Raw genomic sequence first — 16947 nt, 5'->3', positions numbered from 1 at the left:
TCGCAAATGATAGCTCAACCAAGTAGCCTATCATGTGGCAATTTATAGCAGCCAAATGCTCTTAAAACACATGATGTTGATTCTAAATGTGGAGGACCCGGAGTAAAATCCACGCGACTGCGGGGATAGAGAGACACGCAAACTCCAAATATAGAGCAGGCATCAGGGTCGGGATCGAACCCACGACCTCCTGTATACCAGGCGAGGTAGTTAACATCTCGCCAGCCTGCAAAGTGGTTACAAACAGGCGTCAGGTCGGGATCGAACCCACGACCTCCTGTATACCAGGCGAGGTGGTTAACATCTCAGCTTGGAGCGTTGGGTCGTGCGGGAGAGAGAGGGGGGGGAGTGGGGAGAGGGGGCGCACCTTGTGCAGAAAACCGTCGTGGTCGCCCAGGAAGGCGACGGTGTGGCCATTTTCGGTCGTCACGGCGACGGAGGAGAGCAGCGTGACGTTGAGCTCCAGCAGCGGGCGGCGCGACACCCCCGAGCGGCTGGCCAGGATCTTGGTCAGGTGGTCACTGCCGCACGGCCACTGCGCCACGTTGTGCGCCTTCGGTTGCGGCACGGTGGGTGTGGGAGTGGGGGGCACACGGGAGGGGGGGGCAGTGTCAGCGAGAACCTATTAAGGCCAGTGTCAGAGACGAGAGTGTTTTGTGAAATCGTTCTTCAATACGGAAGATTGGGGGGCTGTGACGTGGCCCAGGCCTCCACTTGTTGCGATGGTGAGATGTTAACTACCTCGCCTGGCATGCCGGAGGTTAGGGGGATTGAGCCCAACCCTGACGCCTGCTACTGCTGCTGTATATTTGGACTTTGCTTGCCTTTCGGCCGCTAGAAATTTCCACATGGTAAGCCACTTCGTTCAGCTGTCATTTATGGCCAGGCCGCATCTGAACAAAGAAGCTGACAGCGCAGTGGGCCTTGCCTATAAACGATTGGCAGATGTCCCATTATCGATTCAAGTGAGCCCGACCTGTGCGTGTCGAAACCGGGCCAAAGTTTGCTCGTATTGAACCAATGCTGCTCAAATTGCGTGCTCCCAGAAGGCCGTGCGTGTGGCCAGTAGGGTCTTCCAACAAGAGGAGGAGAGACGGACACACTTGTGATGGCGGAAGACTTCTATCGTCCGCTTACTCATTTCATCAATCACCCACTCACCCCAGCCACTCACCCCAGCCACTCACCCCAGCCGCTCACCCCAGCCACTCACCACCCTCAGGTGGACCTGGCGGCGTTCCTCACCCCGTGCGATGCCATCTTTGTGGAGCTGGGCATCTCCACCCACTCGCCTTCCCCCCACTCATCCCCCCCCACTCACCCACTCATCCCCACAATCCTCAGCCCCCCCCACTCCTCACTCCCCCCACTCCTCACCCCCCCCCTCCTCACCCCCCCCCTACTCCTCACCACCCCCACTCCTCACCCCCCCCCCACTCCTCACCCCCCTCCACTCACCCCCCCCCCCCACTCACCCACTCACCACCACTCCCCCACTCACCACCACTCCCATGTGTATCTAAAGACATTCCTCAAGCAGGAAAGGGGTGGAGATGAGGGGAGATGACGACTTTGGGGGTCGGGGGTCGGCAGTTTTTCACAAGCCCTCCCCACCACCACCACCCTCCCCCCCCAGGCCACCGGCAAACCATGCAACCGGAAACCTCACCGGCGTGTTGGCGGTGCAGTCCTCGCCGTCGTTCTCGCGGTATGGCAGGTAGACGTCGTTGCTCCTGGGGCTTTGCTTGGTGTAGCACGCCTGCCTCGTCTCGTCGATCTTGGCGTCGAGGGCGCTCAGCGGGAAGGCGCACAGCGCCGAGCGCTTCCTGCCGCCCGCGTCGACGAACGCGACCACCAGGGTGGCCCCCCCCCCCTCCCGCCAGGGCGGCCCCCGGCTCGCCGAGCCACGCGGCGCTCGCGAGCCTCTCGGGCCCGCCGCCGGGACGGCCCTCGCACCGCAGGGGCACCTCCACGTAGGAGTAGTAGTTGACGTCGTCGAGGCACAGGCGGCCTACGTAGGTGAGGTACGGGTGGCTCGCGCCGGCGACCGCCTTGCTCGTGCCGTTCCTCCGCCGGAACACGAAGAAGGCGTGGCTCTCGGTGGCCAAGGCCGCCACGAACAGGTGCTCGTACAGCCCGTACGGGTTGCACAGCGCCATGGACGCGTGGTCCATGCGGCACAGCACGTTGCCCTTGAGGTCCTGCATGGACAGCGGGTGGCCCCTGAACGAGTTGGCGTGGCCCAGGCCCAAGTAGAGGACGTTGCCCGCGCCGCCGGGCGCCGCCACGGCCACGGCGGCGCTCTGCTCGCCGGCCACCTTGGTGTACCTGTAGGTGCAGTACTTGGCGTCCGATTGGGGCGCCCGCGACAGGTTGGCGGACGAGCGCACCTCGCACGCGCCCGCCTCCAGCGGCCCGCACGTCGCGTTGCCGCACACCACCAGCTGCTCGGCGGCGCCGGGCAGCAGCGTCAGCATGATCACGGGGTTGCGGCAGGGCTGGCCTGAGCCGCCGCCCGAACAGGTGATGCTGGGGCAGTCGGCGGCGGAGGCGGAGGAGGAGCAGCAGAGTTCCTCGGTGCGCTCCACACTCAGGTCGGGCGCCAGCCGGAACAGGGTGTTGTCGCCGGCCACGATGAGCGCACCCGAGTTCAGCTCCAGCACCATCTTCTGCAGCTCCACGTCGGGCGAGAACGGCGTGGCGACGGCGGTGGGGCACGAGGGCAGGAAGGCGGCGATAATCGCCAGCGCGGCCCGGAGCGTGAGGCTGGCGGCGCCGCCGCGCCGACTGGGCTTCATTGCCCCTGGCGGTGACGACGGCCTGCGGAGGCCTGCGGGGGGGAGACAGGGACGACGTCGCTTAGCGCTGACGAAGGGGGGTCGTCGTCGTCGCGAGAGAAAGACAGAGAGAGAAACAGAGAGAGACAGAGAGAGAGACAGAGAGAGACAGAGACATAGAGACACAGAGAGAAAGAAAGGAGAGAGAGAGACAGAGAGAGAGAGAGACAGAAAGAGAGACAGAGAAAGCGTCCCGCGTGCTAGAGGAGCGTGGCACGGCTGCCCGTTGTGCTCACACGTTGTGCTCACACGTTGTGCTCACACGTTGTGCTCACACGTTGTGCTCACACGTTGTGCTCACACGTTGTGCTCACACGTTGTGCTCACACGTTGTGCTCACACGTTGTGCTCACACGTTGTGCTCACACGTTGTGCTCACACGTTGTGCTCACACGTTGTGCTCACACGCGCACTGGCAGGCGGGTTACAGAGAACACGACGCGGGGGGCACAGAGAGCCCTGGGCTGGCGTTGGCACTTGGTACCGGAGTGCCAAGTCCGACATCGCTCGGGACACGCACAGGAGATGCATTGGCAGCTAGGGGCCATCCATTAAGTGGGTATGCAAAAAATCTGTCAAAACTTGACCCCTTCCTCCCTCCCCCCCTCCCTATATGCACGAGTACGTTTTACACCCCACTCCCCACCTGCGTACGCACGCCTGACGCACCGCCCCCCCCCCGAATCCTATAGCACGGCCAATATTTCAGAATCGATCAAGGATTAATAATATGAACGTGTTTAAGCAAACAGATAGTCCACTACTGGACTATCTAACTCATTTGAAGGCCAATGTAGACAAATTATTATCGAGGCTTCACACCCCCCCCCCCCCCCCCCCGTTTCCTATGCGTGCGTACATTGTCAGTAGACCCCCCCTCCATGTGTACGTACTAAATGGATGGCCCTCTACTGGGTGGGGGGGCGGGTAGGTAGAGCGGGGGGGGGGGGTCATGGGGGGAAACTCATGCAAACGTTTGAGATGCAAGTCGCTAATCGCGTGTAGAGCGCTGCTGCGAGATGGCCCTTCGTGTAAATAAAGAAGGGGTCCCGCCATTAAAAACAAACTACAGTAGACTCTCGATGTGTCCGCGTGCCATTCATCCAATTTGCGGATTAACCGCGCGCACCTGAAGTGTTGACATACACTATCGACTCGTGGATTTTCCCTCAAGCTCAAATGAATCATCTAAAAGCGGTCATGCGTTGTGTTTTTTCGAAATGTTCATTACAAGTCACGTGCTTAAACTACGTTGCTCCGCTTCATCCGAAACTCCACGTGATCGCCTCTACAGTACAGTAGTTGCAATATCTTTACAACAGTGGGTGGCGGAGTTTGATTGCTGTTGATTGGCGTGGCTCTGCTGCTGTGCCTGAATGGGCTGAGTCTTGGCTGGGGTGATTACTAATCTAGTATATAATTACAATAATCCCCCCTCCCCCTCGAATCGTTGCACCTGATGAGTTAAATGATGACGTCACCCTGCTGCTGCTCCTCTATTTAAGACCGAGAGCAAGAGCAGAGCCTCACCATTCTGGCGAATTGCCCGATGATGCTGGATGCAATTACCAGCGAAACGTCGTACTACTCAAAAATGTAAAATGTTGTGGTTTCACGCTTCAACACACTGGTGGGCTAAAGTAGTGAACTATTTGTCTTTTTGTCGGGTGGTGGAGGGTTACGACACATTTATAAATAACGCGATAAAACCGAAAAACGTTGATTATGAAAGTGTTACTATCACCGAGCACGCGATCGGTCGTCGATCATTTGTGTTCGTTCTAAATCGAAAGAGTAACAATCTAAATTGTCAGTTGTGCTTCATTTTGAGCGATTTATCCGATCAGTTATTCAAACCTGCTTAAGTGAGTATGTGTTTTTGCAAGGACTTTTGTAATAAAACAAGATCAATGCATTCTTCACTACAAACTTTTGTTCATTAACTCACTAAATTTTCTTAACTTAAACATAATTTATACCTATGTTAGTGGAGATGCTCAGAAAACGGTGATATTTTTTAGGTTGAATTATCCACGGCCGTCCTCCCCCGCCATTAGCGCGTGCAATCTCGAGTCTACCGTCTTATTAATTTTTTATTGAGGGTTGCTGGATCACACGGAGATTGAAGAAAAGCACTGAAATCCACCGGGCAAGTGAGACTGCCGCGGGAACGGCGCGCGTTTCTCTCCCGAACCCGTCTGTGCGCTGGAGCGATTGGCTCGCACGGTGCACGGAAGATTCAGTCCGGGGAGCAGGGACTTTCCTGCCGCATGCGCAGGAAGTGAAACATCACTCGGCAAAGAGGGCCAAACGTGTTTGTGTGCGCGACTCCATTCAGAATAATTTTGTTTGTCGAGACCCAGCAAAGGCTTTCTTGTGGATATATTACACGATTGTTGCTGTTGTTGTCGTTGAGGCTTCACTCGATAGGGAGTCACACTCATTACGCACGAAGTTGCTCGCCGCAAGTGAACCACAATAACCTCGCGGATCTCGTCAAGGAGCATCGTCAGCCATCATCACGCGAACTCCGGTCATCCTCGCAGTGGCGGTGGCGGCTTTCTGTTGGCCATCGAACACAGATGGTCGCCGATTCACACGGCGTGTTTGTATGCGCTTCTGCGGCCGTCTGGAACGCTCTTCCCTTGCGATATTTAAGAAGCCGTTGGGAGCTATGCACTTTTAAATGTTCTAGATTGACAAAGTAATTTATTTAGAACTCATTTTTGTCCTTAGCTTGCTGTCCCCCCTCTCCTCCCCCCTGCACGTACGATTAGCACGGTTGGCTACATGCGGCGTGACAGAAATTCAACATACACACACGCACGCGCCCACGCACGTACACGTGTGACCTTGCTGCGACGAATGGATGAGAAACATTGACACTTCGTGGGGGCAAGGGGAAAGCGAGCAAACGTTGAACAAAGCGCCAACCGCGCGCCGAGGCGGAGAGAGAAAAGCGTGGATCAGAGAACTCCCACTCGTGAGAAACGTCGTAACCGGCGTTGACACCACATCGACGTTGCATCACTTGGGTGACCCCAAGCACCGCGCAAACACTGTTATGGAACCACCACTACTCCCTCTGTTCATTCCACAGAAATAACAACACCTCCGGGACTGGCTGGTGCGCACAGATCACACCAACAATGGGCAAGAGCGTTGACCAGGCACCTTCCCAATGCAATCGGAGAGGGTGCAATGCGCTTGCATCTTCACATCATCTGTTCTCGCTCCTTTCTCAAAGTCATTGGCGATCAAGGGCTTTCCCGCTGTTTAACTGCTCAACAACTTTGCATGGGATTCGCCTCCCAGTTGCAACCAATCGTTCAAGTCGCGAAAACTACTAAATGATCAAACTGTTTTTTCTTTTACCAGGCAAGGCCCCACCCGAGCTACAGTAGCTCTGTTTATCATTTACACGCTTTTATTTAACTCACTCTGTCTGCTGTCGTATCCTCAACTATGTCTGCTGTCGTATCCTCAAATCTTGTAACTCAATTTTAACCCACTTCCCAATGTCGTATCGACTGCAAACATGGTATACATATGTCATACTGGTGACAATACTATATTCTATCATTAAAAAAACAAATTAAACCATCTTTTTTATATGTTATGTTTCGGCTTGGGTCTAATTGTCCACGCTCAACTGACATTGGCTGTAAATGACCATGGCCCCTGACGTTATGGCAAGCCTCGGTGCCACTTACTAGAGTCGTGGCATTAGGAGTACGGTACATTTCATTAAAGCATGTTGTTAAAAAAGTATTTTTAAATATTACTTATTCAAAGTGACCTGGCTATCACAAATGATAGCTCAACGAAGTGGCTTATCATAACGTGGAAATGTCTAGCAGAAGCCAAATACTCTAAACGCACGTTTCTAAACGTGGAGGGAAAAACCAGAGGACCCGGAGAGAAATCCACGCGATCACGGGGAGAGAAAACATGCAAACTCAAAATATACAGCAGCAGGCATTAGGGTCAGGATCGAATCCACAGCCTCCTGCGTACCAGGCGAGGAGATAACATCTCGCCACCGCAGCGCCCCATGCAACTTAATTCGCCGTTTTCTCCGGCTTCTTGTGGCACCTCTAATTCCCACATTCAAAACCCACGCCTGTGTTCAAGAGCTAGTGCTGGGCATCTATTCACATGCCTCTTTAAAAACTGGTCATCAAGGAAAATAGAAAAACTATATAGAATTCTCATCAGGCCCCATGGTGTAAACAAGTGCAGTCTCCAACGTATTATCCACTCTGTCTCTCTGCTGGCCTCTCTGTCTACATGCTACGAAGAAGGGCCACTGCTTGAAACGTCACCCATGACATACTTTTTGTCCTTTTAGGGCCAAACACAAAGATCCCTCGTGTAGCCTGCAACAGACTGTTGGAGCAAGTGCAGTTGGAAAGCACCTACGAAGGCGGGCACGGCACACGAGGGGGTGGGTGGCCAGCACCACGCCCGATCGCCTAGTGGCGAAATTTTCACACCACACCAGGTACTCACTTGAGGTTGAGTCGACCTAGGGGAAGTCCAGGACCGGTTCAGACAATCGTCACCGGTGTTGGCCGCGAGCGGGAATCGACCTTGGGTCGCCAGGTTGGTCGCGCTGCACGCTAGCCGCTACACTACCGCTCACTCCCCCTTTGTAGTGGCACACGCGCACTCACGCAGTGACGAACGTGGCAGAGTATTTGTTGGGCAGGACCCCCTCGCGAGAAGGGATGATGGCCGGCAGCCAAGGGCAGGGGAGCGAGCTCGCGGTCGATCGGTTGCATCAACAAAACGGTGAGAGAGGTAGCCGACCTCTTCGGAAGGCCTTCATTCAGCAGCAGAGAGATCGTGGCCGACGACGACGATGACGATGACGATGCACTTGATTGCGCTAACAGACACCCCCGCTCCCACCATTTCACTCGTACGTGTTTATATTTTTTCGTTACACCTGTGGGAAACCAGGTATGGACCGTACCATATCGCAGGTTGTGTGTGGGGGGGGGCGTGAGTGAAGGGAGGAATGGCGGGTGATGGTGGTATGACCCGATTGGGCAAGACAAGACGACACTCGCCGTGAGCTTCGAGTAAAGGTTCATGATCCCAGCTTGGGGGTGGAAGGGGGTGGGTAGAGCGGGGGAGGTCAAAGGTCAGCCTGGGTCACAGCTGGAATCCAACCAGTCAATCAACCAATCAGCCAAGCAATCAATGAAGCAATTAATTAATCAATAAACTGCAGTAAATTATGGCCATGTGAAGAAGAAGAATGCAATCGATCTTGGGGTTTAAAATTCACACATGTACCGGTGTGTGTGTATGTGTGTGCAAGTGTATGCGTGTTTAACATATGTTACACATTAGAATAGGTTTTCCCCTTTTGTCTGGCAACAAAACACCAAACTGAAACCTTTTACAAGGAATCATGTCTGCATTAACCACAATGCTTGTGGTCAGAATGCAAACAAAAAACATACTCTGATAATATATCCATTGTCTTTGAAACCGATTGGTTCACACCAGAGACAGCTTTCTTTTGAGCCTAGTCTCAAAACGGTTGGACCAGAGGATGCCTTTTGGCATCCTCTGGTCTAACACCGTTTTGAGACTCGGCTCAGCTGACAGCGACCCATGGCAATCGACGTTTGATCTTCGGCCCAGAGGTGAACAGATCTCTGCTGTCAGCGTTGCTACGTCGCAACGCGTCCTCCCGTGCGCGTCCCATCCCCCTCAGCGCCTTCAGCGTCACTCCCTCGCAGGGCTGCCGGCGATTCAACGATCATCGAGAACAACAACCGCAAGAATGTTGCAGCCACACAAAACTCAGCGATCTGCTTCGCCACAAACGAGCGGCGAGGTCAGCACCGCTCCCCCTCCTGCTCCGCAGCCCTGCAGAGCCAGGGAGCCCGTGGTAGAACATTCCACATTCCTATGGTAGGGGCCTGGCTATCCATAGGACCACCCACCCCCCCCCCCCGGGTCCCCCTTCTGAGCCTGTTGTCTTCCTCACAAATTGGTACTCTTATTCTTGGTTCTTTCGGTAAAGTCACGTAGAAGGGAAAGAATAAAATAATAAAAATATAAAACAAGAAAATTCTCACAACGTTTCGACTGCAACACAAGCAATCATCATCAGGTGTGAAAAACACAGCAATAATTTGTTTTCACACCTGACGATGATTGCTTGTGTTGCAGTGGAAACGTCGTGGGAATTTTATTGTTTAAAATTTTTATTATTTTATTGTTTCCCTTCTACGTGACTTTACCAAAAGAACCAAGAATATGAATCCCTGCAGTCACGAAAGTTTTAGATCGAAATTTAAATTGGTACTCATTTTTATACACCCCCCAGAAGGACTCCACCTGTTCCATCTGCATGGAATAGAGTGTTGACACACATCCCCCCACCTCTCCCCTCGCACGCGTTCTCTCCGTGTGCTCCGGTCTCCTCCCAAACACTCGTTAGCTCGTTGATAACAACCTGAACGTACACAGAGGACTGCAGAGCTTGGGCAACTGCTAGGAGCTCGTGTGTGGTTCCTCCTCGCTGGTCAGAGTCGATCTCTCTCTCTTCCTCGCTCTCTTTTCGAGATTGTCGATTACACGATGGGTCGAGAACAACCTCGAACACCATGATTTGAACACGCAAACCTTTCCATCGCCGAGCTACGTGGCCGGCACTTCACTTACACACCCCCCCCACTCCCATGATAATAACGACTTAGCGCAGTACCCAGGGGGAAGCTTCACACCGAGTCTCTGGAGGCCGAGACTCCGGAGTGTCGTCCCCGCTACCTTGGGATGGGTGGCACCTTGGAGAGGACACCGGAGCTGAGATGCCCTGGGCCCCCCCCCCTGCTCCCGGGGACAACGCGTACAAAGACAAAGATCCCCCGTATAGCCTGTAACAGACTGTTGGGGAAAGTGCTGTTAAGTAAGCACCTATTAAGGCCGGCACGGCACACGAGGGGGTGGGTGGCCAACACCACGCCCGACCACCTTTGCATCTCCAGTGGCGATGTTTTTACACACCGCACCAGGTACTCATTTGAGTCCGAGTCGACCTAGGGGAGGCCCAGGACCGGTTCAGATAATCGTCACTGGTGTCGGCCGTGAGCTGGAATCGAACCCGGGTCGCAGAGTTCGTAGCGAAGCGTAGCGCTAACCGCTGCGCCACCGCTCCCCACAGCGCGTACGAGAGGTGACACGCGCACACACACACACACGTCGAGCCCCCCCACCCCGCCCGCGCAACAGAGAGAGACAGATTCGAGGACACGGCCTTGCTGGACACGACTGTCGCTTGAACGCCTCGGCGGTTCGACTCGTCCCGGCACAAGCCACCAAAGCTTCACGCAGCTCTAGCCAAGGGGACATTATGAGATGAGGCACATTTTTACGGTGGTTGTTATGTCACTGGCAAACTATAAAACAGAAACTATTTTTCTTATTTCCCCATCCCCATCCCCCCAGGTTAAAAGGCCGAATGAGCTGGCGCTCTCCGCAGCCAAATACTCTAAACGCGTGATGTTGATAATAAAAGTGGAGAGAAAAATCCACATGACCACGGGGAGGGAGAGAGAGAGACGCAAACTCCAAATATACAGCAGGCGTCAGGGTCGGGATCGAACCCACGACCTCCTGTATACCAGGCAACGTAGTTAACATCTCTACTGTCAGCGAGCCTTCGACACTTCACGTGATGGCCTCAAAGTGCACCTGGCCCGGCACAGGCGCCGTCGCGACGTCACCGTCACCGAGTTGCAAGTCCTATTCGGCCCTTACGTAAAAGGCCCCCCACCCCCAACTCCCTGGTTTAACAACGCACGTGACGGCGATAAGGGAGGTGACGTGTTTTCAAAGATGCCACGAGGCAAGGTTGAGCTTGGCATGCGGTTACTTGACTGGTGAGAGATGGAGGGACGAGAGACGGAGACAGAGATTGCGATGGATAAGCGAGCGAGCGAGTGGGATGACAACTAACGACATGCACGGTGGACTGTTGGCATCGCGGGAAGGGGATGGATGGGCGATAGCTTGTGGAGGCCTTCATCCAGCAGTGGATGGATCATGCCTGATGATGAGGGAGGAGAGAGAGAGGCGAGGTGCGGGTTACGAGACGAGAATGAAAGGGCAGGAAGAGACGGAGAGACCCAACGCTGTCCACCCAACAGCGTTGGGGGTCGACACGTGGTGATGTTGACACTGCACGTGGCGGTGAGGAGTGGTGGCGCAGCGGTTAGCTCACGTATGCAGGGTGGGAGATGAAAAGGCAGACAAAGCGGCGAGACGCCGAGACCACGTAGCTAGGAGAATCGTTTCATAGCGGGACTGCGAAGGATGATGGCGACAGCTTTGGGGGGGGGGAGGCCTTAATCCCGCAGCGGATGGATCATGGCTGACGATGATGATGTTATTTTTTTGCCAAAAGTATGTTTTCATAACAAAACGATTCATATACACACAGCAGAGGATATGAAAGGTGGTTGGGCACCAGCACAAACCACACATTACGAATTAAAAGTGCAATGGAATCCTCTCTAAACCCGCTTGTTTCAATAAACTGTTTCAATAAACTCTACAACCCCGATGTCGTCCTAAGATATGATGCCCCTGTAGAAGAAGAAAGGAGGTGGGGGGAAAGGGGGGGGTTCCTAAATGCCCGAATGAATGTTCTTAAGAATCAATGACCACTGGAGTAGAAGCAGTGAAGGGGCTCCATGTTTGGTGGCAAGCTTTCTCCCTGGCCCTTCGATGCTCTAGAGCAGCATTTTTTTGTTTGACAATTCATTGACCCATTCCTGCCGTGTTGGGGGGAGCGTGCTGTCTCCGATTGGCTATAATGGTGCGCTTTTGCCCTGGCATTGAACATTTGGAAAAATAAATGACGATTACGACACCGAGGTGGTTCACGAGGGCAGGTGAGGTTGCGGCATGGGGTGAGGAATAAATGGGCAGGAAGGGACTGAGACGCAATCCTGTTCAGTGGCGAGGTGTTAACTCCCTCGCCTGGTACGCAGGAGGTCGTGGGTTCGATCCTGATCCTGAAGTCTGTTGTATATTTGGAATTTGTGGTGTCTCTCTCTCCCCCCGTGGAATTTTTCTCCGGGTCCCTCCGGTTTTTCCCTCCACATTTCGAATCGACATCACTAGAATCGACATCACTAGAATCGACATCACGTGCTTAGAGTGTTTGGCCACCGCTATCAATGTCCATACGACGATGAGGCCACTTCGCTGGGCTGTCCGTTTGTGATGGCCGCCAGGTCGCTTCTGAAAAAAGAGAGCAACCTACAAAGCTCTGTGGGCCTTTAGCTGGTAAATAAAAATATAATAAATAGTTTAGCTTTTAGTTTTAGTGACGACATCACTTGCACAACGATGTTGCCGCTTGTTCGAAGTGGAGTGACCAAGGACTAGAAAAGCACTGTGCACATGGCAACATCATCGCGCCTCGCACTTTCCTGTTTTTTCACCAGCCAGCCCAGGCCTCCCTCCCGGCACACTGGAGCTGGCTTCTCATTATTGCTGGGGACGTCGAATTGAATCCAGACCCCGTTTTTCCCTTGTGGCGGCTGCGGCAAGAACGTCGATGCGAATTGTATCCAATGCGACGGTTGTGAAGCTTGGTACCACAAACGCTGCACTACTTGAAGCCCGCGTCCCCCAGTTCAAATTCCGGCTGGTTCTGCAAATATTGTACATCATCCAACTCCACCTTGCACAACCACACTAGCACCACCACCTCACCCATTGCAAACACCGTTTCAACCACAACAAAACGTCCACAACAAAAACGACCTAAAAATCCTTCAACTAAACATCAACGGTATCCATACTCTTAGGTTTTTTTCGGTAAAGTCACGTAGGTAAAAAATGAAATTTGTATTAATAGAAGTAATAATAGAAATAAAATAATATTTTTTACCTACGTGATTTTACCGAAAAAACCTAAGAGTATGAATCCTTGCAGTCACGAAAGCTTCAAATTTAGAATCAACGGTATCAACAACAAAACTCTTGAACTCACCACCTTCCTACAACAAAACTCCATTAATATAGCCGCCATCCAAGAAACAAAATTAAAATCCACTTCTCGCCCGCCCAACTTTCAAAATTTCACTTCCCTCCGTCGAGACCGACCAACAGCTGGTGGCGGTATAGATTTCCTCATCCATAACAGCATTCAATTTGAAGAAGTTAAAATCCCAATGCCTCCTTCTGATATCACCACAGAAGTCTTAAGCGTCCATATCAAATCCCATCTCGGCCCACTCACTATAATCAACGTCTACATCCCACCGACCAGTTCTTGCCTTTGCAACTATCAATTCAATATAAATCGACTTTTACCAAACAACGACTCAATTGTTATTGGAGATTTCAACGCCCACAACAAACTTTGGCACTCTTCCCTTTCAGTTGGCTTCGTGCCACTCGACAACGCATCCTTGCACAAAGCTACTCAAAGCTACTCAAAGCCCCCTGCACCTGCTAGGAAAATGAAATCCACCTTGCTTTCCTTCAGCTCTGACAACGTGCATTCTAATTTAAATGCTCTTCTACCAAATAGCACCACCACATCAATGTTGAACCACTTGCACACCGCTGCCACCATGCACTACCTGAACGCCTACAGGCCCCCAATGTCGTGCTAGGGGGTTGGCCCGCACCCATAGCAGACGACGAAAAATCCCTGACCCGGGCAACTCGCAAAAACTGGTCCAACTTCGTTCAGGTTACTGCTCCATGCTAGCCAATTACCAAAATCGAATCGACCCAAACGCCCCAAAAACCGCTGCCCTCTGTGCCAAGCCACACCAGAAGACATCTCCCATTTTCTCAGTTGTCCAAAACGCGGAGCAGAAATTAAATCGATTGATCTCTGGCTAAACCCTTCCAAAGTTGCGGCACAACGCCACCTATAAACAGAAAGTGCGAGGAACACAACAACAACAACAACAACATGACGACACCCTATGTGGACTTATTTATGTATTTCTCTACGCGTTTTAGTCTGGCGGCTGGTTGGAGACGGCGGCTGGTTGGAGACGGCGGTGCCCCGCGAGTTGGGACGTCTCCGGGCTGAGGTCGGGTGACTCAGAGCCCCACGCGTGTAACACCCGTAGCCGTGACCGCACCTGTGAGCCGCGCGTGTGTGTGCGTGCGTGTGCATGTGCGTGCGTGTGTGTGCATGTGCGTGCGTGTGCATGCGTGTGTGTGTGTGCGTGCGCATGCGTGTGCGTGCGTGTGCACGCATGTGTGTGTGTGTGCATGCGTGTGTGCATGCGTGTGTGCATGCGTGTGTGTGCATGCGTGTGTGTGCATGTGTGTGTGCATGCGTGTGTGTGCATGCGTGTGTGTGCATGTGTGTGTGTGCATGTGTGTGTGTGCATGTGTGTGTTTGGGTGCGTGCGGAGGTGCAGCGGTTAGTGCACTGCACTGCGAACCCGGCTACCCGGGTTCGATTTCCGCTCAAGGCCAACGACAGTGACGAATATCTGAATCGGTCCTGGGCCTTCCCTAGGTCGACTCGGCCTCAAATGAGTACCTGGGGCGGTGTGTCAACATCGCCACTGGGGAGACAAAGGCGGCCGGGCGTGGTGCACAAACGCGGCTACTGTACAATCACGCGAGCGTGCGGGCAAGCGCGCACTCGTGCGTACGCGCGACCGCAAGAGAGCGTCACCGTGCGATCGAGTCAAAATTAAGTTCACAGCCGCTTGTCAATCCACTGCTAGATGAAAGGCTTTCCCCCCCCCCCCCAAGCTGTGTCGGTCATGGCCAGGGGTCGGCAACATTCGGCTCCTGAGGTGTTACGCGGTGGCTCTCTATGGGACCTGCTGCTCAGTGACATTATGTGCAAAGGGCCCACACCGTCTCGCATTCACCGCAAGTGAATTGGCGGCTCTTTGAAATTCTGAGGTTGTTTTTATTTCTATTTACCGAATTCTAAGAATTTTAAAAAAATGTCTCTTCTCCCTACTAGCACAGTTGACTACATACGGTGCCAACGAAGTTCAACGTCCGTACACACGAACCATTTGGTTCCCGACCAGGGGTCACGGCGACTGTTTGGCAAACGTTCTCCCGCGGCAGAGACCATTGTATAAAGTTGCTTGCTTTTCCTTGGAAATGTCCAAGAAGGAGTTCATTATAATAATCCGAAGTGCATCTACATAGGGCTGATTAGCGCGGACACCTCTTGAACACATACACTTAAAGTATTACAAATACAGGGTAGATAACGGTGGGGGTCGCGGTAATCTATAAAGGTCCACTCTCAAACATTTCTACGGCTTTAACTGGGTCGAGAGGCGATTCCATAAAACCAGAGCACAGGCCACACCGAAATATATTCTCCATCACTCCAAACACTCGACCGCCCCTCCCATCATCGTCTCTCCACGACCCGGCAAAATCCGGTTCCTGCCAAGGTCGCTCTGCCGAAGCTCGCGTCCCTACCAGTGGCAGATCCCAAGAGGGGGGGGTGCTATGCCCCCCCACCACCCCCCACCCTCTAAAATATGAAAACTGCCCCCCCCCTTGCCCCATTAGGGAGTTTTTCGAACTGCCCCCCACCATCCCTCACCTCCTACGATTGGTCATTGGGCTCCCTCTCTCCGTGGAACGCTCCGAGTTTTTCCTCGACCACAGTGCGGAGATGTTAACTACCTCGCCTGATACGCAGGGGGTCGTGGGTTCAATCCCGACCCTGACGATGCCAGCTGTATATTTGGAGTTTGCGTGTCTCTCTCCCCGTAGAGATGTTAACTACCTCGCCTGGTACGCAGGGGGTCGTGGGTTCAATCCCGACCCTGACGATGCCTGCTGTATATTTGGAGTTTGCGTGTGTCTCTCCCCGTAGAGATGTTAACTACCTCGCCTGGTATGCAGGGAGCCGTGGGTTCAATCCCGACCCTGATGATGCCTGCTGTATATTTGGAGTTTGCGTGTCTCTCTCCCCGTCAATGGCGGAGCCAGGATTTTCAGGTAGGGAGGGGGCAACCCCTCCAGCAATTATCGAGGGTCGAATTCGAACCGCGTTGTGTGATCGGCATCGCGCTCGCTGAAGGTGTTTGCCTTCAGGGAAGTCGTGTACTGTGTACGCAACTGCGCACAATTCTGTGAGTCACTTATAACCGCTTTGCCATTACTTATTGCCAATCATTGACTCAGACTATTGTCCTATCATCTCAAAGTCCCTGGCACGTAAAAATATGCTACACAGTGGCAGTGGGGGTCGCAAAATGCCGATTTATTACTAATAAACCCCAATGATCCGATCGAAATTAGGGACTTTGATCGGATCATTGGGGGGGCACGTGCCACCCCCCCCCCCCGGCTCCACCAGTGCTCCCCGTAGAGATGTTAACTACCTCGCCTGGTATGCAGGAGACCATGGGTTCAATCCTGACCCTGACGATGCCTGATATATATTTGGAGTTTGCGTGTCTCTCTCCCCGTAGAGATGTTAACTACCTCGCCTGGTATGCCGGGGACCATGGGTTCGATCCCGACCCCTGACGATGCCTGCTGTATATTTGGAGTATTCACGTCTCTCACCATCTCCCCGTGGTCACGTGCATTTTTCTCCGGTCCCTCCGGTTTTTCCCCTCCACATTTAGAAACGTGCCTCGGAGTATTTGGCTGCTATGAATGTCCACGTGGTGATGATGATGATGATAGGCCACCTCGCTGAGATATCATCTGTGATAGCCAGGTCGCTCCTGAAAGAGAGCTCTCTATAGCACGGTGGGGGCCTTCCATGGAAAAATAAAAAAATAGTTTAAATAGTTTAATTTAAATAGATGATTCCGTTGGCAGTGGTGTACAACCACAAAATTAGAAAATAACTCGACACGCTTCAATCATAATGTGCGCGGCCTGAAAATGCAAAGGTTGAGGCCTTACCTGGTAAAATAAGAAGTTTTAGTGTAAACCTCTCCGCTAAGTCTGGCATCACAGATTCAATGCTACAAGCATTCAAGTCTTTAACTCCTCACTCGGCGGTATCGTCTGCGAGCAATGTGCGGTTGGCTGGCTGGCTGGCTACAAGTAGTGATATATAATCTGTGTAAGGCAATACCACAAGAGTACAAGATAAACACAC

General features: G+C 53.0%; 1 protein-coding gene across 1 annotated transcript in view; it reads right to left on the bottom strand.

The window, feature by feature from the left end:
* Positions 1-16947, bottom strand: part of LOC144731694 (plexin-B3-like) — a 105430-nt gene that overhangs the window by 39060 nt on the left and 49423 nt on the right. The window contains 3 exon segments of the mRNA XM_078612871.1: positions 368-553; positions 1670-1862; positions 1864-2830. Coding sequence (XP_078468997.1) covers positions 368-553; positions 1670-1862; positions 1864-2798 — 1314 coding nt within the window. The 5' untranslated portion in view covers positions 2799-2830.

This window comes from Lampetra planeri, chromosome 40 (assembly GCF_965212315.1).
Source record: "Lampetra planeri chromosome 40, kcLamPlan1.2.h2, whole genome shotgun sequence".
NCBI lineage: Eukaryota > Metazoa > Chordata > Hyperoartia > Petromyzontiformes > Petromyzontidae > Lampetra > Lampetra planeri.
Note: the sequence above shows the minus strand (reverse complement) of the source record. Positions and strands in the feature narration are given on the sequence as shown.